Genomic DNA, 26,189 nt, shown 5'->3' with positions numbered 1-26,189 from the left:
GACCAGGCTGGCAGAGGAGGGAAGTTGGGGGCAAACAGGCTGGCAGGGGAGCAGTTAAGCATCAACCAGGCTGGCAGCGGAGTGGTTAGGGGGTGATCAGGCTGGCAGGCAGAAGCGGTTAGGGGCAATCAGGAAGGCAGGCAGGCAAGCAGTTGGGAGCCAGCAGTCCTGGATTGTGAGAGGGATGTCCGACTGCCCGTTTAGGCCCGATGGGATCGGGCCTAAACGGGCAGTCGGACATCCCTTCAGGAGTCCCAGATTGGAGAGGGTACAGGCTGGGCTGAGGGACAACCCCCCGCCGTGCACGAATTTCATGCACCGGGCTTCTAGTATTAAAATATTTCCTCTGATTAATCCCCTTTTAATGTGTATGAATTTCGTGCACCGGGCCACTAGTTATGAATAAAGCTGCTGTGAACACTTATGTACAAGTCTTTTTTATATTTTTCACTTCTCTCAAATAAATGCCTAAAAGTAGAACTATTTGATGTACATTTAGTTTTTTATAAGAATCTGCCAAGTAATTATACCATTCTTCATTCTTACTAGAAATTTATGAAAGTGACACATCAAAATTACAACTAAATTATACATACTCACCAATACTTGGAATTGTCAATCCTTTCATTTCAGCAATTCTAGTAGATGTGCAGTGGTACACCATTGTGGTTTTATTTTGCATTTCTTTGATGACTAACAATAATGAGTATCTCTTCATGTGACCATTTCTTCTGATATCTACTTTTGTGAAATGTCTGATTAAAACATTTACCTTTCCATTGGATGGCTCTGCTTTTAATTAAGTTGTAAGAAAACTCATTTACATAGTGTAGATACAAATCATTTGTCAAATACATATATTGTGATTATTTTTCTCCCAGTCTGTGCTTTGCCTTTTAATTTTTCTAATAGTGTCTTTCAAAGAGCAGAGGGTTTTCAATTTTGATGAAGTCCTATTTATCAAAGTTTACTTTTATGACTAGTGATATTTTGTGTCCTATCTAGGAATTTATTGCCTATTCCCATGGTTTTCTTTTGTGCTTTCTTCTAGGAAAATTATAGTTTTAGCTTTAAGTTCAAGACTATGATCCAGTCCAAGTTAACTTTTATATGTAACGAGAGGCCTGATGCCAAAAATTCGTGCAAGGGGCTCAGCCCACACAGACACAGCAGCTGTCTCAGTCCTCTCAGCCCCAGCTTCGTCCAGAAGGCCGTTCTGCTGTTCGGCCATCTGGTCTAATTAGCATATTATGCTTTTATTATAACAGATTATTATAGATGTAGTACAAGCTAAAGGTTGGGGTCTGAATTTTTTTTCTATAGGGATATCCAGTTATTCCAGAACCTTTGTTGGAAAAACTTTCCTTTTTCCCTTTAAACTCCATTGGCACTTTTTTTTAAAAAAAAATCCCCACCCGAGAATATGTTTTTATTGATTTTCAGAGAGAGAGGGAAAGAAACATCAATTGGTTGCCTCCCATATGTGCCCTGACCAGTGATAGAAGCTGTAAGTAACCTAGGTATGTGCCCTGAGAGTGAACCTAAAACCAGGACTATGCTCCAACCAACTGAGCCATGCAACCAGGGGTCCCTTGGCACTTTTATTAAAATAAATTGATTTTATGTGTGGATTTATTTCTGGAAACTATTCTGTTCCTTTGATCCAAATGTCTATTCTTATGCCAGTACCACACTGTCTTGATTATTGATACTTTATAGTAAACTTTGAAATCAGATACTGTAAATCCTCCAACTTTGTTCTTTTTCAAAAAAAATTTGTCTATTCTAAGTGTTTTACATTTTTCATATAAATATATTAATTACTTATCAATTTCTATTGAATTTTTATTGAACTTGCTGTAAATAATTTTTAGAAGAATTAACATCTGAACAATACTGAGTCTTACAATCTATGAGCATGGTGTATCTCTCCATTTAATTAGGCCTTCTACATATTTTATCAGTAATGTTTTATAACTTTCAGTGTACAAGTTTCACATATATTTTGTCAAATTTGCTATTAAATGTTTCTTGGTTTTGATGCTCTTGTAAATGGTTTTATTAATTTTCACATTGTTCATTTTTAGTGTTTATAAATGAAGTTGATTTTTGTATATTGACCTTGTATCCTATACCCTGCTAAATTTACATATTAGTTCTAGTAGAATCTTTTTGTATATTCCTCAGAGCTTTTCCCCAAACTTTATTGAGATATAATTGGCATATATAATTAATAAGTTTAAGCTATACAATGTAATATTTTTATATACAGGTTGGGGAAAAAATAGGTTTACAGTTGTGAGTATGCAAAAATTTATTATTGTATTATTAATTATTATAAACCTACTTTTGACCCACCCTTTACATATATATTGCAAAATAATTACTACAATAAGATTACTTAACAGAGCCATCAGCTACCTCACATTGTGACAATGTGTGTGTGCACAGGCATGCGTGCACATATTGAAAACTTTTTTCCAGTGTTGAGGTATAACTGTGCCCAGTGTTAGGGCAAAGGTGTAATGGCCACCATAATAAGAAGGTATCGTCAGAGGGAAGAACAATACACGAAACTCCACAGAATAAAACAGAATGTATTAAAGGTTAATTTACTTACAGAGTTGTAGGTGAGAGTGGACAGATGACCCAGCAGTTCTGTGTAAATTAGCCTCTGCTAACAGACACCTGTTATAATACTTTTTTATTTATTTTTTGTTTTGTTTTAAAACTATGGAAAGACTTTATTATATTTTGTTACAGAAGTAGAAAATTTCAAAAATAATGTTTGGAACCACTGTCAAAAAGAAACATAACAGCCCCATTAAAAAAAAGCATTCTGGCATCTGTTAGAATTTTTCCTCAAGTTATGAAATGCAGCTTTCCAATGATGGTTATAATAGCCATGAATATCTATGATTTCAGAGGAATACTCTAATAATTTTTCTTCTTAAGACATGATGATGACTCATTTTTTTCTTTAATAGCTCCATCATTTCAGGAACTACCTTGAATAAATCTTCAGCTATTCCATAATCTGCCACTTGAAAAATACTGTTACAATATTTTTTAAAGTTTTTATTGAATTTATTGGGGTGGCATTGGTTAATAAAATTTTATAGATTTCAGGTGTACAATTTTACATAATCTGTATATTGTATTGTGTGTTCACCATCCCAAGTCAAGTCTCCTTCCTTCACCATTTATCACCCCCTTTCCCTCTTCTAGCTCCCCGCAGCACCCCTTTCCCTCTGGTAATCACCATACTGTTGTCTGTGTCTCTGAGGCTTTTTCTTTGCTTAATCCCTTCACTTTTTTCACCCAGCCCCTCTGTTACACTACTTTTAAAAAAAAATTTTTTTTATTGATTTCAGAGAGAAAGAGAGGTAGAAACATCAATGATGAGAGAGAATCATTGATCAGCTGCCTCCTGCACACCCCTACTGGGGATCAAGCTTGCAACCCGGAACGTGCCCTGACTGGGAATCAAACCTGTGACCTCCTGTTTCATTGTTCGACAATTAAACACTGAGCAACACCAGCTGAGCACAGTACTTTTTCATAGTATAACTCAGGTACCAATTTTTTTTTTCAAATGGAGCGTCCCACCATGTTCATAGATTGTAAAAGTCAGTGTTTAATTATGTCAATTCTTTTTTTTTTAATATTTTTTATTGCTTTCAGAGAGAGGAAAGGAGAGGAAGAGAGAGTTAGAAACATCAATGATGAAAGAGAATAATCGGTTGGCTGTCTTTTGCATGCCCCCTGGGCACATGCCCAAAACCTGGGCATGTGCCCTGACCAGGAATCGAACCATGACCTCCTGGTTCATGGATCAATGCTTAATCATTGAGCAACACTGGCCAGGCTCAGGTACAAATTGTTGACAAGACAATGGGACAAAGAATGCAGTACTGGCTAGGTGCCATACCTCTTGGTGGTCTTGTGATAAGTGATTATTATCATCAATATATCAGTTTAATACTTATCTCAATTGTCATGCCATTCCAGACATTACTAAAAAAAGTTTTATTGCTACATTTTTTGGAACACAGATAATCATCAACTAGAAGGCTTTGATATGCTTGCTAAAGCCAGTGAAGTTGGCCAAAGGTCACAGCATGAAATAAATCCAGGACACTGAGATGGAGTTAGTTGTATTAACATCTACATCTATACAAATTATATATAGCACAGTATAAGTGTCAGTTGTACAGCATAATGACTTGGCATATACATTGTGAAATGATTATCACAATAGGTTTAGTTAAAGTCCATCATCTCATATAGATACCAAAAAGCAATAATTTATTTTTGTGATGAGAACTCTTAGTATTTACTCTCTTAATAACTTTCAAATATACCATATAGCAATGTTAACAATAGTCATCATAGTGTACATTACATCCCCAGTATTTATCTATAACTGGAAACTTGAACCTTTTGACAACCTTCATCCAATTCCCCCCTACATGTGATAACCACAATCTGACCTCTTTTTCTATGAGTTTGATAATTTTTATTATTAAACGTATATAAGTGAGATCATACAGTAATTCTTTCTCTGTATGACTTATTTCACTTAGCATAATGCCCTCCAGGTCTATCCATGTTGTCACAAATAGCAAGATTTCCATCTTTTTATGGCTGAATTTTATCCCATTTATATGTATACCACATTTTCTTTATTCATCCATGGATAGATACTTAGGTTGTTTCCACAACTTAGCTATTGTAGATAGTGCTACTAAGAATATGGGGGTGCAGATATCTCATCAATACAGTGCTTTCCTTTTCGGAAAGGAAATTCCATATCCCCAGACATGAAATTGCTGGATCATATGGTAGTTCTATTTCTAGTTTTTTAAGGGCCTTCTGAACTATTTTCTATAGTAGCTGTACAAGGCTGTACAAGGGTTCAAATAATGGGAAATATCGTTTATTGGGGGCTGTAGGGAGCGGCTATAGGTTCAAACCTTGGACTGACCTGTGGCAGAGCCACAAACAAGTCCCAGCTTGGAGGGCAGAGCCCTCTTGGCATAATTAAGTTTGACCTTATAGTTCTCACTAGTTCCTTCCTAGGTAGCTAATGGGCTGTGGGAGGTGCAGCAAGTGCTGCCAAAACAAAGTGAAACTCACAAGAACATTGTAAACAGGTTGACCACTTCCCTTGTTTTGCTTTGTGTGCTCTGACTAGAAAATAAAGCTTCAGCTTGCAGGCTGGGTCTCTCTGAGTCCTCATCCAGGTTCAGGAGATCCCCCAAGCCCCAGCTGTATTCTCTTTGTCTGTCTTCTTTAATCCTTCACCGCCCCTCCTCAGGCTCACGGAACCTGGCCATGCTGGACAAGGTTCAGGGGGCCACCAAAGTAACTCTCTACACAGGATAGTTTTATTTTCCCCCAAGTGCCCTGAGCTGTGTGTTTGTCATCAGTTCTAACTGTATTGATTCTTTTATGTATATATTTTTTAATTTATTTCAGAGAGGATGGGAGAGGGAGAGAGAGAAACATCAATGATGAGAGAGAATCATTGATTGGCTGCCTCCTGCACACCCCCTGCTGGGGATTGAGCCCACAACCTGGGCATGTGTTCTTGACTGGAATCGAACCTGGAACCCTTCAGTCCACAGACCAATGCTCTATCCACTGAGTCAAACCAACTAGGGCAACTGTATTGATTCTTTAAAGTAACAAAAAATAATAATAATAAAAGCTTGCTTACAATAGTATCCAACATGTGATTAATCGGTCATACTCCTAATTATTACTAAATCTATATTCTATTTCTTTTCCTCCTATTTTTACCATTTGTCATGTATATTCATAACGATCCCCAAAAAGCAGTGATTGAAATAACTTCAAGCTATTGTATCTTCCCCAAGCTATGCTTTGTCATTCAAAAAGCATTTGTAGTTGACTTTTTAGGGGTTCCAATATAATCAACTTTCACCTTTCTGAGCTGTACTCTTTTTTATTTGGAGGGAAGGAACTTCACCTCATATATCTTTAAGAAATGTTATTCGCTTTGAGAAACAAAACACCCAAGCAACAGAGACTTAGAATCCGGACAGTCAAGACTTTTATTATCTTACACCACGAAGTCTAGGGATGGGCGGGTCCCAAGCTTGAGGCAGCAGCTCAATGACATCATCAAGTATTCGGAGGTTTTCTACCTTTCCACACAGCCATCTTCATGATAGCTTTTCATCTTTAGACTTGTCCCCTCAGTCACAAGATGCTCCTCACACAACCCCACTGAGGAAGGGAAAAGGGAAAGATGGAGTCTCCTCTTAAAACTCTGTAGTTGTTGTTTGTTTGTTTTATCTGAGGGACAATTTTTTCCTAGAAGCTGCCTTCCTTCAATTTCTGCCAGACGCCAGAGTACACTCAAGTTTCACTGGATCTGCTGCTACAATATTATCTAGGAATAAGAATCGAACATCACTGGGCAAGAAAAAAAAAAAAACACCCACACCCGACACAGCCAAGGCTGACCGGAGGCTATTTTTTAGCTCGACACGTCGCAGGAGAATCAAGGATTTAGAGATGGAGGAAACTCCTCATCCACTTCTGTGGCTCTTCCCTCCACTCTCCAGAAATGCGGCCCTGGGCGCCTTCTTGCCCACTTCCAACATGGCCGCCAGACTCCGTCACCGCCGCGACCGCGGCTCCGGCTCCGGCTTCCGCCCGCTTCCAAAAGGGCCTCGGCGCGCGGGGCTGCGGTTCCGAGTGCGCAGGTGCGAGCGGAAGTCCTCTTCCCGTCAAGATGGCGGGGGTGTTGCTGTGCGGGCGCCGGGAGCTTCTCCGCCTGCTGTGGCCCCAGCGGCAAGTAAGGAAGCGCCCGGGCTGAACTGCGGGGTGCTGCCCTGTCCCCGGGACCCGAGCCGGGGGCGCTCATTCTGGGGCGTGAGCAGCGCTGACCTGCTCGCCAGCCTGTGTCCCTTGACCTCGGGTCCCCTGAGGACGCAGAAGGGTTACCTTCTATGACCCCACGGGCTGAGCGACCCTGTGTCGTGGTCTGGACCCGGGAACAGGCTTCCCCCCGCCAAGGGGACCTCGGCCTGGACTTGTGGGTCGTGGGCCGGCGGCAGGTGAGGTACAGGACTCGCGGAGAGTTGCTGTCCTCACCTGTGGAAGCGGGCTGCCTGCTTCTTCTTGGGGGGCCGGGGTGGGGGTGGGGCGCAAAATGCGGGACTTCTGCCCCCAATGAAAGTCTCCTCCTCCCTTTCCGCGCGCAGTTCCACCGCGTCGCTGGGCCCGCACAGTGGCCCCGGAAACCGCTGACCGCCGGGTTCCCGTTCCCAGCCAGCCGGTGCTGCGGGCGCCCCCACTATGCCCTCCTGGCGGCCCCCAGCCCCCGAGGCCTCAGTGTCTCTGCCATCTCATTTGCAGAAGCCCCGGTAAGACGCGTTCCCAGCCCTGCAGTGTTAGGAGTGGTGCCCCTTGGTTGGTTTTTTGTTTTGACTAGAGGGAAGTGGAAGGTGCAGGAGAGTTCTTCCCACGCTGCACACAGCTCCCCAGGATGGTAGCATCTCTGCTTGGGATATTTTCAAATCCGCTGGGGGAAGGATTTGAGAGTACAGCAGGAGAGATTTACATTCTATGCATGCCATTGTTGCCCAGAGTAGTGCCAAGCCACTGATGGCGATGTGACATGTGTTTCCAGGTGTGTGTATTAGAAAAATTGAAACTTGCATATCATTTACGTGACTTCATGGATATTGATATTTTTGAGGATAAGACCAAGTAGATATTTTGGTCGGGTTTTTCTTTCTTTCTTTTTCTTTTTTTTTTTTTTTTTTTTTTTAGATATTTGGGTCTTAAAAACTCAGTTTTAAAGGGAAATTAGGAGTACAATAGTTTGAGTATGTACAAAATCATAACAGTGATACTCGAATGAAGTTTGGAAAACACTGATGCAAGAAATAACTTTCATGAAATCTTACTGTAATATAGTAAGTTATTTTCCTACTTGGGGGGGGGGGGGGGGGAATAAAATGTTCTTTTTAAGAGCTGAGTTCTGTGGACATTTAGGCTAATCTGGGATAACAAGAAGTAGAGTCCAGAGAACAACCCAGTACTGGTTATCATAAGGGAACCCTCAATTTCTGTGTCCCACCTACTGAATATTACACATGGCTTCCTTTTGCACAGGTTCAGGCCCCTCCGGTCATTCCTGCAACTCCCTCACCCACAGCAGTAACTGAGGCGGCTTCTGGAGAGACTGCAGATGTAGTCCAAGCTGCTGCAGAACAGAGCTTCGCTGAACTTGGGCTGGGGTCATATACCCCAGTGGGAATGATCCAGAACCTACTGGAATATATGCATGTTGACCTTGGCCTGCCTTGGTGGGGGGCCATTGCTCTGTGTAAGAGGACTGCAACCTGGAAAGGGATCCTAGAGGAAATGGGGACTTAGGGAGAGAACTTTAAAGAATAGCAGTTCTGTGAGGGGGTCAGGGAAATAGTGCAGAAGTTTAGGGGTCAGAAAAAACAGATGATTCAAATGAGGGGTAAAGGCTCATGATACTAGATACTCTCTACCTGTATTTCCTAAAGGGCATTATAAAACCACTAGAGCATCTGTAATTCAAGAAGTGTAGATATTTGAGTGTGAGCATGGGGTTAGAGCAAGAGGACCTTGTTAACAGTGATGAAGCTGCCCTGGTTCAGGAGAGTAGAAGGTCAGGTCAAGCAGTTAAACCCCAAAATTGGGAAGACACTCACATTGCAGGCTAAAACTATGCTTCAGATTCTGTATCCTCCTGAACACGTTGCTCCAGTGATCATCTCCCTGTGTCTCCAACTCCCTTTTTACTGCCCTACTCTGAACATACAAACATGCTCAAGCATACCATGTGTTTCTTGGAAGGAAATATTTTCCCTTTATCTTTAGTTTACCTTTAACTTCTACTATGCTGTCTTTCTCCTTCTTTTCATAGCTGTTATTTAAAAGGATATTCTGTATCATAGTAAGCTTCTTTCCACTCTTTGACCCTCAGCAATCTGGCTTTTACTAATACCACTTCATTTTAACTGCCAGTTATATCGTTGCTAAATCCACTTTGCTTTTTATAGTTGACCTTTCTGTGTTAGACGCTAGACTTGGAAATATATTCCTTGGCTTTTGTGACAGTCTTTTCTGATTTTCTTCCGTCTTTCTGACTACAACTTCCCATTTCCAGTGCTGGTATTCTGGGTTCCATCCTTAGCTCCCCTCTTTCCACGGCACATCATCATCATAATGTTGGTAAAGCCTAACCTAAATCTCTCCCCAACCTCCATCTCTTTTTAGCCGGAACCCACTTGTTTATCTATAGATACCATAAATTAAATATTTGTTGGCATAATTGGGAAATATGAAGTGTAAAAAAAGAAATAGGGCTCGAGCAGGGTGGCTCAGAGGTTGAGTGTCAACCCATAAACCAAGAGGTCACCAGTTCAATATCTGGTCAGGTCACATGTCGGGGTTGCAGGCTTGATCCCCAGTAGGGGGTGTTAAGGAGACAGCCGATTAATGATGTTTCTTTCTCATTGATGTTTTTATCTCTGTACCTCTCCCGTGCCCTCTCTCTAAAGTCAATAAAAACATTTAAAAAAGGAAAGAAATAGGAAGGAGCTTAAGCAAGCAGGCCGCCATATTACCTCCTGCTCCAGAGGTTTCTAGGACAGCAGCTTTTAAACCTTATTTGTGAGAACCCCAGAGTTCTGTAAAGGTACCTCTGAGCAAAGCAAGTCCAGAACTTAAACAGTCCTATAGCCAGCCAGACTATCCCCTCACCTAGGACAGCTTGATTTTATCTGTTATACATATTGGGACTAAGAGTTGGGGGCAGAGAGGAAGATGTTCCATTGATAGAAAAGTTTAGAAACCATTGGTCTAGAAAAGTACCTACTGCCGCCTTTTGTTCAAGGAAACAAACTAGATTCATGATCATTTGTTTAGAGAAGTTAATGCTAGACTTTTGTGATGTCAAAGCAGAGAACGGAGCCTTGAAGAAACTAACTCATATCCCTACCCTTTGTTTTGGGCCCCTTGGGTATGAGTCACAGTGTGGAAAGACTAGAATAAGAGAGATCCTTTCAGTGAGAACCTAGAAATCTTCAACCTTCTAGCTGCAGAACTGCTTTAATTTTACTCCAATCCTCGTGTGTATTTTGTAGGTACAGTCCTTGCCCGCTGCCTGGTGTTTCCTCTCATTGTGAAGGGCCAACGAGAGGCAGCCAAGATCCACAACCACATGCCAGAGATCCAGAAGTTTTCCATTCGAATCAGAGAGGCCAAGTTGGCAGGAGACCATGCTGAGTGTGAGTCAATTGCAGGATGAGCGTGAGACCACATTTACACTTTTCCTGACATTCTGCAGAGGGAAAGAAACAACCTAAGTCAGGAGTTGCTACATCTAGGCAGGTCTTAAAGTTTTACCTACTTCTTGGGCCTAATGGTTCCACTGACTGTCAGGGTCAGTTAGAAATGTGATGGGCCGGGTAATGAGGATGGTCACTTCCACCAATGTCACTATCTGCCCAACCACTAACTTCCCCTCACTTCACAGTTTACAGGGCCTCCTCGGAGATGACATTGTATCAGAAAAAGCATGACATTAAACTCTTTAAACCTCTCATTCTACCTCTGACTCAGGTAAGTAAAAACATTTTCCTTATTTTATCCTGAGCCAATCAGATTACCTCCTGTTTCCCTTGCCCTGGATGTCCAAAAAGCAGGTGGTTTTCAATAATGGAATAATGAAAATATCCCCTCTGATAAAGGATACTGACACTGTTTATCCTGTGTAATAGGCACCAATCTTCATCTCCTTCTTCATTTCCTTGAGAGAAATGGCCAACCTTCCTGTGCCCAGCCTACAGACAGGTGGCCTCTGGTGGTTCCAGGATCTCACACTCTCTGACCCCACCTACATATTACCAATGGTAGTCACTGCTACAATGTGGGGTGTCCTTGAGGTAAGCCCAGGTTGGCCAAGTGCCAGGCCTGCAAAGTGAACTGGGATTAGGAGTAATGTAGTTGTACAGAATAGTCCTTCTTCAATCCCTGCAGGAATAGTTTTGATGCATAAGAAATTTGAGCCATAGTCCCTAAAATTGCTACTCTTCCTCTGCTTTTTTTCGCAGTTAGGTGCTGAGACTGGTGTGCAAAGTTCTGACCTTCACTGGATGAGAAATGTTATGAGATTGATACCGCTGGCAGTCTTACCCATAACTGTCCATTTCCCCTCGGTAAGTAATGACTTAGGAGCGAGCTTCAAGTCCTTTCTCCTAGCCTAGCCACCTCCCAGCAGGCTGCTCAGGGTTGCAGCTTCTAAGTGCCTTCTTTTCCTTTCCATCTAGGCAGTGTTCGTGTATTGGTTCTCCTCGAATATGTTTTCCCTGGTCCAGGTGTCTTGCCTCCGTATTCCAGCTGTACGCACTATTCTTAAAATCCCCCAGCGTGTTGTGCATGACCCCGACAAATTACCTCCACGGGAAGGCTTCATAAAGAGCTTCAAACGTGGTAAGGGCCTGTCCTCTGGATCAGGACCAGGGGAAAGTGGCCTAAAAGTAGGTATGAGACCCAACTGTCTTATTCTATATAGGCTGGAAGAATGCTGAAATCAACCATCAGCTACAAGAGCGTGAACGGCGCATGCAGAATCACTTGGAACTAGCAGCCAGGGGTAAATAACCCTTTCGGGCTAAATTCTGTCACTGTTTCTCCCTTTCCTTTGTTCATTAACCTTCTCTTCTTCCCCTAGGTCCATTACGACAGACCTTTACCCACAACCCTCTACTACAGCATGGGGAAAATCCCCCTCCTAACACCCCTAACAGCAGCTGCAACAAACCAAAGTCAAAGAAACCCTGGCGTGACACACTCGGCTGAATTTGTTCCCTGCTCATACTGACATTAACTCTGCTTCTCCAAAGACTTGGCCTTAGAACAAGATTTTTGCTGGGTCCTTGCCCCAGACCTAGAAACTATGGGACATGGAGATGTTTGTTTTAAAAGTGGATTCCACTGTAAACTCTTACATCTAAGTATAAAAGAGCACTGGGGAGCCAAGTGATCTTTCCATCTACAGAATTAGTAAACCTCTGTATTATATGTTGCTTCCTGGTACTTATTAAGTGGGGAGGTGGATTGTGTGCTTCAGAAAACTAAAGAACAGGTTGATGGTGATTGCTCTTGCTGGCCCGTGCTCTTAGGAAGTGTCTCAGGAAAGTAACCTGGTGCTAAGAGCTTAGATCCTCACCCCATAAATGTGTTGTTCCAGCCACATTTGCATTCAGAGATATGCCTGCTAAATTGAGATTATCCTACATAATAAAATGGTAATATGTAAATTACCATCACTCCGCTACGCCCACGATTGGGCCAGCAGGAGGCGCAGGGGGCGGGACTCAGGGTGGCCGGGGTAGCTGATTGGGCCAGCAGGACGCTGAGCCATGGCTGCGCAGGAGGCTTTCGGAAGGCCTGGTGCACCGGCGGACAGCCGGCCAGCTCCCCCACGATCAAAAGCCAAAGCGGGGGAGCTGGCCGGCTGTCTGCTCCAGCACAAGGCCTTTCGAAAGCCTCCGCCGTGCCGGAGGCTTTCGGAAGGCCTGGTGCACTGGCGGACAGCCGGCCCGCTGGTGCACCAGGTGCATGATTAAATCATGCACTGAGCCTCTAGTATTTAAATAGAATAATCACATTTATTTACCACAAGGTTACCTATAAAATATCCTTCAAGAAGTAGATGTGCTCAAATTCTTTTTTTAATACATTTTTATTTATTTTAGAGAGGAAGGGAGAGGGGGAGAGAGAGAGAAACATCAATATGAGAGAGAATCATTGATCGGCTGCCTCCTGCATGCCCCCCACTGGGGATTGAGCCCGCAACCTGGATATGTACCTTGACTGGAATCAGTCTGTGACCTGATTCATAGGTTGACACTCAACCACTAAGCCATGCCAGCTGGGCTCAAATTCTTAGCGGTAATTAAGAAGAATGGAAGTTGAGTCCTAACTGGTTTGGCTCAGTGGATAGAGCGTCGGCCTGCGTACTGAAGGGTCCCAGGTTCGATTCCAGTCAAGGGCATGTACCTTGGTTGCGGGCACATCCCCAGTAGGGGGTGTGAAGGAGGCAGCTGATCGATGTTTCTCTCTCATCGATGTTTCTAACTCCCTCTCCCTTCCTCTCTGTAAAAAATCAATAAAATATATTTTAAAAAAAGAATGAAAGTTGATGTCATTTTTATCTAACAACCTTAACATTTTGCTACAGCAGTTTAGAGGTAGAGATTGGTTTTATCAACCTTCAGCAACAGGCTTGAGAGGGAAGAAATACTCGGATACTTTCAAGCATTAGATTGTGTGGGGGGTTTTAGTTTTCCTGCCAGACTAATAGGAACTGTCCCAGAGACACTATGTAAAATGAAGCCACTCAAAGCTTAGGAACATAAACCTTTTATTGTCCAGCACCCATACATTCTCTTGTCTCTAAAAGAGACAGGAAGTTTGGAGCATTATTGGCCCTTTTAAAGGAAAAGAGGTGTAAGGCACACCCAGAGGTGAGTGAATATCTTAACACATGGGAATGTGCTATTAGAATAACCCAGCCCACACCTGACATGCTCCCACCACAGTCTGCTTTATTATCCCTTTTTTAAAATCTGGAACAATATGTAGCAAAACAAATAAATTACTGTCTATCTCAAAAAAAGCAAGTTCAAAGGTTGTTGAAGCTGCCTAGACCAGGCTTCTGGACAGGTGCCTCCAAAGAAGTAAGCTTTCCTTTTCAACTTCCTTGGCTCCAACCAGTAGAAGATGAGGTTCTGCTTTTCATATGTCAGGATTCCAGGTGTTATTTACTTAGACTTGGGATCTTGTTGCTTGGGCATCTCTCCTTCATCTTCCAAATCCATCTCTGCAGCTACTGACATACATAGGATCTGGAGGTACCATGTAGTAGATGCTACAAAGAGAAGTTTGAATCAAAACTCAGAAGAGGTCAACTGGTCTGAGTTCCAGTGGCACTGAATTGGGCCTGAGGAGACAATTCAGTTAAGCCTTAGGGTTAACGATAGGAAGGGGCTAAGGCCAAGGTGACTTGGAACAGGATTTTCAGAAGAGGCAAAAAAAGATAAGTACATTAGCCAAGCTAACCTGAGGATCCAGATCTTACCCACAATCCTTCGGAGGCAATGAGGTCGTTTGTGTTCTGGCACTCTGATGATGAAGAAGTAAAAGGGCAAGCCTGAGAGGGCAATGCCAATGCCAATGAGGGAGTTGGTGGTGTCGCTGTAAAGTGGAATGACCACCAGGAAGATGGTACAGCAGCAGAAGACAATGGGGAAGAAAAGGCTGAGCTAAGGGCACAGAAGAAACAACTGGAAATTAGCTCAGGATTGATAATTAAAGTAATCCCACCTTTGGGAAGGTCAGAGCACTGAGCTGCCTTCCCATTCCCTTCATCTCAACACACTGACACCAGCAAGTCCAGGGCAAAGGTTTCTAAACAAACCATCTTATAAGAATCCCCAGGGCAGATGGAGCAGAGGTGGGATGGAGGTGACTTACCTTAAGGGAACGAGGTCGATCAGGCTCCTTCCAGCGCAGATAAAGCTGACCCACAATTGAGAGCCCCACAAAGAACCAGTAGCTGAAGCTATAGTAGTTAATGAGCTTGAAGATGTCCTCCACGCATAAGTATATCAATGCCATGAGTCCCTGTAAGTACAGTCAGCTCCTCAGGGCCTTTGTTCAAGGTATTTTTCACTCCCCTTTACTGAGTCCCTCCTCTTTGTCAAATCCTCAGAGTCTCCCCATCTGTCCTTTTCTGTTCCCACCCTCTAGCACCTCCTGAGTTTCAATACCTCATTCCTTTTCTATAAAGTATAGCTCAAAACAATTCCTCAAAAATCTTTTGCTTAGCCTGTCTGGTGTGGCTCAGTGGATGAGCATTGACCTATGAACCAGGAGGTCATGGTTCGATTCCCAGTAAAGTCACATGCCCAGGTTGCAGGCTCAGTCCCCAGTGTCAGGTGTGCATGAGGCAGCCAATCAATTTTCTCATTGATCTTTCTATCTCCTCTCTAAAATCAATAAAAATACATATTTTAAAATTTTTTTAATCTTTTGCTTAAAAGCCTCCCCATAATGGCTCCAACGTACATTTCCAGCTTATCATCCACTACCCAACTTCACATTGCTTTACCTCAGAACTTTCTGATTGTTTCTCTTAACCTAAAGCCCATGTCTACTACCGTTTGCAACCCTAACCTTAAAAATCTACTTCAAATGCACTTAGTCAAAGAAGTCTTTCTTCGTTCACCCTTTTCCCCCATGGAAGTGATTAGTTTCTTCCCTAAACACTACATCACTGACTATCATGGCAATCATTACAAATAATCCCATGTGCTTTATGCCTTATCCTAAACCAAAGGAGGTTACCATTCCTTAGAGAAGATAGATTCTCTCTTAGGAACCACCGCAGCAGTTAGCAGAGTGTGTCTTGCCCACACTATGTTCCATTAGTATTTTTTTCTGTTAGAATCTCCTTTAGAGTATTTAGGAAGCTAGGACAGTTGCCTCTACTGTTACTAAAGTTTCCCCCACAATCTGGCTTTCAGCCTCATCCTTGGGATCACTTACATTGAAAAGTAGCGCAGGCACTGGGGTGAACCGATGGACATGAATCATGCAGATAGCATCAGGGAGATGGCCTTCTCTTGAGCCCACAAAGAAAAGCCTATTTTAGGTAAAATAGGAGAGACTGAGAAACATGGGATACTGGGTGTGGCCTGGCTCATGAGCTAAAGGGCCCTCACTCTGCAATCACCTCCAAAAGAGTAGATAATATGGAATGGAGTTCAATATAGAGATTAGTAAGTACTGGAGGCTACTGATGGAAATAAGAGCAAAGAGGTTGTGAATGTCATTTGGGGAGCACAGTGACTAAAGTCTGGATCCTGTAAGTCCTACCTCCCCCTGCCATAGTTTTCAAAATGCTTTCCAGTAAAAGATACCGCTCATACCTAGAAGCAGCCACAATGGAAGCATTGAGGCCACCAAAGCAGGATAATGCAACTGCTAGTGGAATTGTCCAGTTGAATATTCCAAAAATCTGGTCTGCAAAAGTCTAAGGAAAAGAGTCATTAGGGATGAGAGGCATGGACAGGCATATCCCTAGATTCCCACTACTTGGAATCCAACCCTTCCACCACAGAGGTAACAGTACCTCCTTGCAAGCCCAGTATCCCAGTATCCTTTCAAGGACTGTCTCTTTACTGGGACTTTCAAGAGCTGCACTGTACCTAGAAGCCCAAAAACACCCTCAGCCTTCTCTGCTAATGAAAATCATTTACCACAGCAACAGCATCACTGGCCAGGATGTCCTTCATGTCTAGCACGGTGTAATAGGCCACATTGGTCAAGATGTAGATGATGGTGACAATGGGCATAGAAATGCCAATGGAGAGGGGCAAATTCCTACAGCCAAATAGAATAGAAGATATGTTAGTCCATAGTCATATCCTCATCTCTCCTTTAATCCTTAGCTTTGAACTCTTAAGAACTAAAGAACATCAAGGGAAAGGATAATCATATTTGGAGAAACAGCTACAATGCCAAAATAAAGTAAAATAAAGGATTAACAAAGAACTACTAGGTGTACCAGTTAATAATGCGGATTTTTTTCAATAGATGGAGTTACACATATGTTGATATATATGTGATTTGATATGTATGCTATTTTGTTGTATTGACAACAAGCTTCAAAACTTCATATGTCAATTTTCTGAAGGTGTTAACATCATAGATATTTTTATGCTTAAAAATGTCGAATTTCATGCCAAAAAAGCATTTGTGGGAAGTTTTAATTCATTATTTTGAAGAAAAATTTATTGTATACTTCGGGAAGCTTATGGTGAATATGCTCCATCTCAAAATACTTGTGAACGCTGGTTTAAATGCTTTACAAGTGATGATTTCGATGTGAAAGACAACGTCCAGGTCAACCAAAAAAGTTTGAAGACCAACAATTACAAGCATTATTGGATGAAGATGCGTGTCAAACTCAAAAACAACTTGCAGAAAGATTAAACGTTGCTCAGCAAACAATTTCTGATCATTTACAAGCAATAGGAAAGATTTTAAAGGAAGGAAAATGGGTGCCACATCAACTGAATGAAAGACAAATGGAAAACCGAAAAGTCATCAATAAAATGTTGCTTCAACAACACAAAAGAAAGTCTGTTTTGCATTGAATTGTGACTGGCGATAAAAAGTGGATTTATTTTGAGAATCACAAACGCACAAAATCATGGGTTGATCCAGGTCAACCATCAACGTTGACTGCAAGACAAGGCCAAATCTCTTTGGAAAGAAGACAATGCTCTGCATTTGGTGGGATCCGGAAGGTGTGGTGTATTATGAGCTTCCAAAACCAGGTGAAACGATTAATATTGATCACTACCAACAACAAATAATCAATTTGAACCACGCTTTGATCGTGAAACAACCAGAATGTTCCAGAAGACACGGCAAAGTAATTGTGCTTCATGATAACGCACCATCACACACTTCAAAAGCAGTTAAAGACACATTAAAAGATCTTGCCTGGGAAGTATTAACCCACCCACCATATTCATCAGACCTTGCTCCTTCAGATTACCATTTGTTCCCATCAATGGCACACGCACTTTCTGAGCAGCACTTCAAAACGTACGAAGAAGTGGAAAATTGGGTCTCTGAATGGTTTGCCTCAAAACAAGAAAAGTTCTATTGGGACGGTATCCACAAATTAACCTAAAGATGGGGGAAATGTGTAGCTAGCAATGCACATTACTTTGAATAAAGCACTTTTGATGTTTCTCTTGAATTTATCGTGTTTTGATTACAAAATCCGCATTATTAACTGGTACACCTAGTATGTCTTATAATAACAGCACAGGAAGATGGGTTTGTTTTGCTTTTTGTTTTACATCCAAGAATTCTTTATAATTGTGAATACTGAAAAAATTAAAATATAAAAAAAAAATTCTTAAGGTTGAGAAATATAAGAAGAAATTATGAAGGCCAAGTCTCCAGAAAAAGATAGTCCCTCAGTAGGAAGAACAGTGAATGAGCAACCTGAGATATGATATATGAATGAGATATGTCCACCCACCTCCTTACTCAGTTTGAAAACCTTGGATACCATCCTAACCAGTGGCCAAGAGAAAGAAGCAAAGACTTCCCAATGTCCCTCTAGCCCAGTGGTCGGCAAACCGCGGCTCGCGAGCCACATGCGGCTCGAGAGCCGCGGTTTGCCACTCTGTTGACTAATGAGTTTGCGGACCACTGCTGTAGCCCAAATAAAGCCATGATCTTTATAAACATTCTTCACAGTGAGAATGGAGGGGGGGGAAGGGGCGGAACTAAATACTCAAGTCATTCAGCTTCTGTCCAGTAGGTGGAAGTACCACCTAGGCCTCAATCCTGTTTCTATTAGCTCTGGGTTGCAACACTGGAAGTGTACCAAAAGTATCCTTTGTTTCTCAAAGCCAAAAGGAATTTATTATTATTCTTTTGACTAAAAATTTATATAAACTCCGCTCCTTGGCAAATCTTAGTTCCCAGAATTACTGAATTTCAAAGCCAGGAAAGGCTCTGAGATCATATAATTCACCCCCCTCTGTTAGAGATAAGGAAGCAGATAGATGTCAAAGACTCCTTCAAGGTCATCCAACAAATCGGTGGAAAGAGAGGCCTTGCTAATCCCTGTCCAGTGCTCTTCACTCTGCATAACTAGAGGGTAATTTAGGGTAACAATGGTGAGGTGATCCCATTGAATGACAAATAATACCACTATGCCAGGATGAAATTGAGAAACAAAGGATCAGAAGGGAAACAGGAAGGGTTCTGGGAGTCTATGAGCTTAAGTTCTCTATGTGGGGATATGGGTGAGTGAAAGACCTAGCAAGGAAAGTCTATTGTGAAAGCATACAGGAGTCCATTGTACAGCCTGCCTTAATACAGGGATGAATGAATAAGTGTGAAAAGACCCTAAAAAAAAATTTTTTTAAAACACGAGAAACTTCGCATAGCTCCGTTACTATGGTCACAGATAAGATACTTTTCTGGGCCTCAGGCTTCACATCTATTAAAATGGGGCTGATAAAAACGTATCTCAGTGGTTGTGGTATGCTGTGCGGCACACAGTAGAAGCTCCGTAAATGAAGGCTATCATTATTGCCATGGAAAGTTGATGGTGAGATACCTACCTCTCGGGATTCTTGATCTCTTCAGTGACATAGTTGAGGGTGTCCCAGCCCGAGTAGGAGAACAGAGCTGAGTACAGTGCTAGGGCAATGTTACCCATGGCAAATGACGAGCCCTCAAAGGAATTCTCAAAGTGATTCGAGGCTCCTGGAACCCAGAGAACATGGAAAGGCAGAAGGATTAGTGACCTACTCCCCAACCTCAAGGTGGTCCAGTAACGGAATGGAAGAGTAAAATGAACAGCAGGTGAGTAGCTTAGAACACCTTTGGCAGCAAGGCTATCAGTGGAGGAACAGGAAACAGAACAGAGGCATCTACAGTGATGGGCCAAGTGCAGGGCACAGAATGGGGATCTTGACAGGAAGGCCCCAAGGTGGACTCTGAGGAGAAGGGCTGGAGAGCAGGAGTGGTGATGCAGTTCTGTCCTGCCCTGCAAACTGCCCAATTCGGCCTCCTTTCTAACACCAGACTGAGCTGATACAGGGTGGAGGAAGGGCAAGGCTCAATGTGCCCAGGTCAGCAGAGTAGTTGTAGGGTAGGTGTTCAGGCCTGGATACTAGAGAGGAGTGGGTATAAAGAGTTCATTTCGGCCCTTGCTCACTCCCAAGGGGAGAACAATCACAGCCACAAGATTGGGCTTGACAATCTGCAAAAGCCATCTCCCAGTGCACGGCTGTCAGCCCTTTTGCCAAGATCATCCTCCACTGGGAAGCAGTGTGCATAGAAGTTAAAGGACAGGCTTTGGGATCAGAGTGCCTGGGTACAGATTTCGGCTCCACTACTTAATAGCTAGGATCTTGGGCAAGATACTTAATTCTGAAGCCTCAGTTTTTTCATCGATAAAATGGGAATAATAGGGCCTATCAAATGAGATAATGCACAAAGGGGGCTTAGAGGAGTGTGACTCAGAAAATGTTTAACAAAGGTTAGTTGCTATTATTTCTTACCTTGGCCAAGTCTAACAATGCCTGCGATGATGACACCGATCAGAGCCAGTACTTTAGCATAGGTGAAAACATCTTGTACCATTGTTCCCCACTTGACATAGGCACAGTTAATGAAGGTTAAGAGACCTGAAAGAAAAAAAATACTGACTGGTGACTGACTGCACCATCCAGATGGCCTTACACTCCCAAGTAATGTTTCCAGTACCAGTAATAGACCTTTGGCCAAAGACAAGTGTTGGGCTCAGACCTGCACTGCACCAGAAACCTCTGCCCAGAATGTCCTCACTATTATCATGCAAAAGAACTTGCTGAGCACCTATATACACAGCACCACATACACACACACACATACACACACACTCAGCGAGATGACACAAATGGGAGACACAAAGTAAATGTAGATTTGCTTACATACAAAAGTGCTCACAGCAGTGGGAGGCAACTGGAAACTGTAGGGAATTAGGATGTGTTCAGCTGTTGTCTCTGAAAAGTCACGGTTTCTGCCCCCTCTTCGCCCTCCTACCCCCTCCCCCCCATGGGCTCTAGGACCCAGGACACTGATGCTGTGGTATTACTGTTAACCTTAACGAGTCCTGTTATGACTTATCCAATGTCTGGGCCAGCAGGTCAGGACTTGTAGCCAGAGCTTAGGATGGAGGCCAGACTTCCTGATACTGCCTGCCAGCTCAGCTGCTTGTTTTTGTGCTTGGAAAGATTCTTGGAACAGAGATTCCTACAGAATGGGGACAGGGCATTTTTCCTGACTGGACAATGAAAAAATGAGAGCCACAAACAGTCCTCAAGTCCTTCCCCCGAGGTAGAGGTAATCCCTTTACCTGGATGAGCTTCAGTAAAGTTCATTCATGGATTGCCCTTAGAGCCAGAGTTCTTAACCTAGGGCTTCCACAAAGCCTGAAATGTTTCGTAAAGTGTGATGTAGGAATAGCCAAAGTATATGCATTTTTCTAAGAAAAGGGTTTGTAGCTTTTGTCAGAACCTCAGAGAAATCCATCACACTCCACAAAAAAGTTACAATCCACTTCAGAAAAAGAAATTCAAGAAGGAAAGCCCACACATGCTGTGAGGTTGACCAATAGCGCCAGGATGTGGCAGGGAAGAGTCGCAAGATATAATTCTGAAACTCAGCAGAATGTCACTCAACCATCCTGCTCGCGCCCCCCCCCCCCCCCCCCCCCCCCCGCCCTCCGCCTCCCCGCCTCCACTGCCAACCTCTTACACGGGCAGGCAGGCACATACCCCACTGTGGCAGAGTGAATCGCTTCACTGCCCCTTCCTTCCCAGCTCAGCAACTGGAGCACAAGAAGGATAGCTTAACAGTCCTTCTCAAAAAGGGCAAGGTCAGAGTCAGCCTGCCTTTCCAGTGGGAAAGTGAGGCCCAGTGCTGGGCTTGCCTGCTTCAGGCCATCAGCACAGTCGGAAAGTACTCCCTGTCTCAGCTCTGGCAGTGGCGTGTCCTTCCATGTCCCTAGTTCTCCCATTTTGTTGTGTCCTAGCCTCATCACACTGGCCAGAGGCTACTTCATCCTGAGAAGCAGAAAAGACCAGCCTCTCAGAATAGCAGTCCTTTCTTCTCTCTTTCTCTCCCTTACCTTATAACCTTCCTATTCTACTCACTCCCCAAATTCTTTTCTGCTCTTCCCAGCAAAAGGACATTCCTGTCCATGCACTTGCGTTTCTGCCTAATAAAAAAGACAACAAACAATCAAATCTTATCACAAGGGCTGGGCAAAAATGTACCTGTAACTTCCTAGTGATACACACACACACACACACACACTAGAGGCCCAGTGCACGAAATTTGTGCATGAGGGGGGGGTCCCCTGGCCTGCACCCTCTCCCAATCCAGGACCCCTTGGGGGATGTCATCACTCTCATAATCCAGGACCGCTGGCTCCTAACCACTCACCTACCTGCCTGCCTGATCACCCCTAACCACTCTGCCTGCCTGATCACCCCTAACCACTTGCCTGCCTGATTGCCCCTAACCACTCGGCCTGCCTGCTTCATCACCCCTAACCACTCACCTGCCTGCCTGATTGCCCCTAATCACTCTGCCTGCCTGCCTCATCGCCCCTAACCACTTGCCTGCCTGCAAGATCGCCCCTAACCACTCGCTTGCCTACCTGATCACCCCTAACTGCTCGCCTGCCTGCCTGATCACCCCTAACTGCCTCTGCCTCAGCCCCTGCTGCCATGGCTTTGTCCAGAAGGACATCCAGAATGATGTCCAGAAGGTCGTTCTGCTGTCTGGTCTAATTAGCATATTACACTTTTTTTTACTTTTATTATTATAGATATTTTTATTGATTTCATAAAGGAAGGGAGAGGGAGCAAGAAACATCAATGATGAGAGAGAATCACTGATCAGCTGCCTCCTGCACGCCCCACACTAGGGATCAAGCCCACAACTGGGACATATGCCCTGATGGGGAATCGAACCGTGACCTCCTGGTCCATAAGTCAACTTTCAACCACTGACCCACGCCAGCTGGGCATTTTTTTTTCCCCCAGTGCTGTTAATAATTAAAGACAGAAGCATACAGTCTCCACAAGCACCCTACAAAATGGCTAAAGTGCCTTTATCTCACCCTCCACAAATCTTTCCTATCTGTTGACCCTCCTCAGCTAGTCACCCATCCTTTATGCCTCACTGTACTTCTGCCTCCAGCCCTTCTCTTCCTCCTGTAACCCTTACCCCTAAGCCCTGGGGTTCTGCTTCTGTCTTATAAATGGAACGCAGGGACAAACTGATGCTGCCATAAAATCCATGCTTAGCCATCAGAGTACCTCGGGTCATAATACCAAATGGGATAGGCTACGGGACCAGCTCTGGTTCAGAATCAGTCTGTAGCCCTGTGCCATGGGTTCTGTTCTCAGCTCTGTCCTTTGTTATAACAAATTCTGAAATGAAAATACATGGATTGCTTATATTTTAGTCCCCTACTGCTTCTCTACTCCCATCTCCATCCATTTGTATCCCTCCTTTTACCCACCAGTCACCACCCACCCACACTCAACCTTCTTTCTCAGCCACTGTCCCACCATATTGCCATGATCTGCACTCTGTATTGAGCATAGGGGCTTGGTTTTTGTTTTGTTTTTTAATATATTTTATTGATTTTTTACAGAGAAGAAGGGAGAGGGACAGAGAGTTAGAAACATCGATGAGAGAGAAACATCGATCAGCTGCCTCCTGCACACCCCCTGCTGGGAATGTGCCCGCAACCAAGGTACATGCCCTTGACTGGAATCGAACCCGGGACCCTTCAGTCCGCAGGCCGACGCTCTATCCACTGAGCCAAACCGGTTTCGGCGGGGCTTGGTTTTAATGGAGAAGGGAATTCTATGGAAAGAAATCAGGAAGCAGAGGAACTGCCTACAGAGAACACCTTCTCCCAAACCCAGCTTCCTCCGGGACCTCCTGGCCATGAAACAGGAAATGGTATGGCAAGCAGCAGTGCTGACTGGGCTCTTTGTCCCCAGGCAGCGGATACAGCTGACCGGAGGCCCCCAGAGCCCAGCCAAGTGCACTGTTCTTGAAGCAGAGCCCCCACCTCCTGCTTCAGAAGCAGGGAAAGGCAGGGAGGACCATGGAGTTAGAATTTAAAGGCAGCTTCAAGTTAATCTCAAGGACAGAGATGCCCTACCCTCCTATCTCTAGGTGCAATTCAGTCTCCACCCAACCCTGACTCAAGTCCACAAGCAGATGGGCTGAAATCACTTTGGACCCTTGACTCAGGTGCAGCTCCATTCCTGCTTTGACACCTGCTTTGGAGAAAGGAGAGGCTGTGAAGAAGTCACTGCTCTAAGCATCTAAACCCAGTCTCCATGGGCTCCTGGAGTAGTTCAGGCACGAAGGCCCAGCATCAACTCTGGAACTAAAAGACAGGAAGAAACCACCTAAGTAGATCCAGAACAGAACGAAGCTTGCAGGCCCACTCAGGATCAGGTACCCAGCTTTAGTGTACATGCCCAAACTAAGAAGTCCCTGAAAAAGAATGGTAAACCTATAATCCTCCCAGCACCGAATTTCAAATACACACAATGTAACACACAAAACTTAGGCCACCATTGAATCCATTTTCTGTTTCAAATGCCCAGGGACTATAAAATCTCAGTACTTTACTAGACAAATGATTCCATTTATTTAAAATTATGTTTTTATTGATTTCAGAGAGAGGGAGAGAGATAGAAACATCAATGATGAGAGAGAATCATCCATCAGCTGCCTCCTACTGGGGATCAAGCCCACAACCTAGGCATGTGCCTGACTAGAAATTGAACTGGCAATCTCCAGGTTCATGGATCAACACTCAACCACTGAGCCACACCAGCTGGACTCATTCCATTTTTTTAAAAGAGATTAATAGCTGTTCTCTCCACTAACCCAAAACGCGTTTCTCACCGTTTCTACTCAGTAGTTCTAGGCCTCTCCTCTGGAGCTACACTGAATCAAGCTAACGCCTCTTCCACAGAAGGGCCCTTCTTATCATTAAATATTTATGTCTGTCCCCCTTGAGTCTTCCCTCTTTCAGGCTAATAATCCAGTTTCCTCAATCTCTTGTGTGACAAATATGGCTTCCAGACTATTCACCATCCCAGTTCTCTCCTCTGCATTTACAGCACTTCACTCTGTCAGTGTCTCCCTGAAAACCTGAGACACACACAGGAAACTGCAGACAACTTGCAGTGGAGTTGCAGTTTGAGTTCACTGTCAACTACAAGTCCTTTTTCCCCACCTGAAACTGATGAGCTTTTCCCTCTCCTTTAGTGGGCCTATAAAAATGAACTTCTTAAAAATCCCAAATATGGCACTTTACATTCCTTTGTGAATCTTTAGGCATCTGTCCCATCTACCTTAATTTTGTCAGTTCAAATGCCTTCCATTTCAAATACAAAATTGAAGGCATTTGAACTAACTTCACTGGAAGTCACTGATAAAAATGTTGACCAGGATAGGCAGAGCCCTGTAATCTATCACTATAGACCCTCCTCTATGCTGGTATTATTCCAGAACATCAATCAAGAATCCACCAAACTATTCCTTTATCTAGTCCACCTTTTTCCAGCTGGTCAACAAGAATATCATGAGAGTTTTCCAAGAACCTCTCTGAAAACTGTATACACATGTCTCTGTTCTAACAATCTAATGATGCTATCAAATGATTCAAATAAAATTAGTACATATTTACACTAGATTGTTCATAACTATACCATTGTAACAGTCAAAAATTAGAAACAAACCAAATGCCTGTCAACAGTAGAGTGGCTAAATCAATACAATGGAATACTAAACAGCAGTGAGAATAAGCCACCTACTACTACCCACAATATGGATGAACCATGCCCAGCCAGCCAGTGGCACCTCGGCTTCCGCACCTCCCGAGAGCCGTGAACAGTCTGGTGGGCCCAGCCCTCAGGAAGGATCCGGAAGGACCCTGCCCCTGGCCTGCCTGCTGCCAATCGCTGTGGAGTGGGGCCTCCTGCCTGGGGCCTCGGCCCTGTCTCTGCACTTTTCTCTGGGGAGAAAGGACACAGCCCCACCACCTGGGCCCATACCACCACCTGGGCCCACACCACCACCTGGGCCCACACCACCACCTGGGCCCACACCACCACCTGGGCCCACACCACCACCTGGACCCACACCACCACCTGGGCCCACACCACCACCTGGGCCCACGCCACCACCTGGGCCCACGCCACCACCTGGACCCACGCCACCACCTGGGCCCACGCCACCACCTGGGCCCACGCCACCACCTGGGCCCACGCCACCACCTGGGCCCACACCACCACCTGGGCCCACACTGCTGCCTTGTCCCAGGACGGAGGCTTTTGGACCCTCGGACCCTGACCCCACTCAGCCAAGTGTCTTTCTATGTCTCTGGGGGTCATGGGGGACGGGGTAGATGCCTAAGCGTGTGGGTCAGTGTCTGCATGACGTGGAATAAACTGTGCCCACTGCCAAATATATAT

General features: G+C 44.0%; 2 protein-coding genes across 3 annotated transcripts in view; one reads left to right on the top strand and one right to left on the bottom strand.

Annotated features, from left to right (window-relative positions):
- The first annotated feature begins 6,718 nt into the window (after positions 1-6,718).
- On the top strand, positions 6,719-13,167 carry OXA1L (OXA1L mitochondrial inner membrane insertase). Its single transcript, XM_079769968.1, has 10 exons — positions 6,719-6,829; positions 7,239-7,400; positions 8,155-8,368; positions 10,164-10,307; positions 10,556-10,641; positions 10,800-10,964; positions 11,133-11,237; positions 11,349-11,511; positions 11,594-11,674; positions 11,753-13,167. Exons 1-10 carry the CDS (start codon positions 6,767-6,769, stop codon positions 11,878-11,880), a joined length of 1,311 nt encoding a protein of 436 aa, XP_079626094.1. The 5' UTR covers positions 6,719-6,766; the 3' UTR covers positions 11,881-13,167.
- Positions 13,168-13,402: 235 nt separating this feature from the next.
- The window catches only part of SLC7A7 (solute carrier family 7 member 7), a 35,450-nt gene continuing 22,663 nt past the window's right edge, over positions 13,403-26,189 (bottom strand). For both annotated transcript variants that reach the window (XM_079767877.1, XM_079767878.1), the window contains exons 3-10: positions 20,190-20,315; positions 19,245-19,389; positions 16,347-16,470; positions 16,017-16,120; positions 15,634-15,730; positions 14,560-14,709; positions 14,165-14,348; positions 13,403-13,954 (exon numbers count right to left, since the gene is read on the bottom strand). In XM_079767877.1, coding sequence (XP_079624003.1) covers positions 13,848-13,954; positions 14,165-14,348; positions 14,560-14,709; positions 15,634-15,730; positions 16,017-16,120; positions 16,347-16,470; positions 19,245-19,389; positions 20,190-20,315 — 1,037 coding nt within the window. In that variant the 3' untranslated portion in view covers positions 13,403-13,847. The remainder of the gene's footprint in view (positions 13,955-14,164; positions 14,349-14,559; positions 14,710-15,633; positions 15,731-16,016; positions 16,121-16,346; positions 16,471-19,244; positions 19,390-20,189; positions 20,316-26,189) is intronic.

The sequence above is a fragment of the Cnephaeus nilssonii genome (assembly GCF_951640355.1).
Source record: "Cnephaeus nilssonii genome assembly, chromosome: 4".
In the NCBI taxonomy this organism is placed as follows: domain Eukaryota; kingdom Metazoa; phylum Chordata; class Mammalia; order Chiroptera; family Vespertilionidae; genus Cnephaeus; species Cnephaeus nilssonii.
This window is presented reverse-complemented; position numbering and strand designations above follow the sequence as displayed.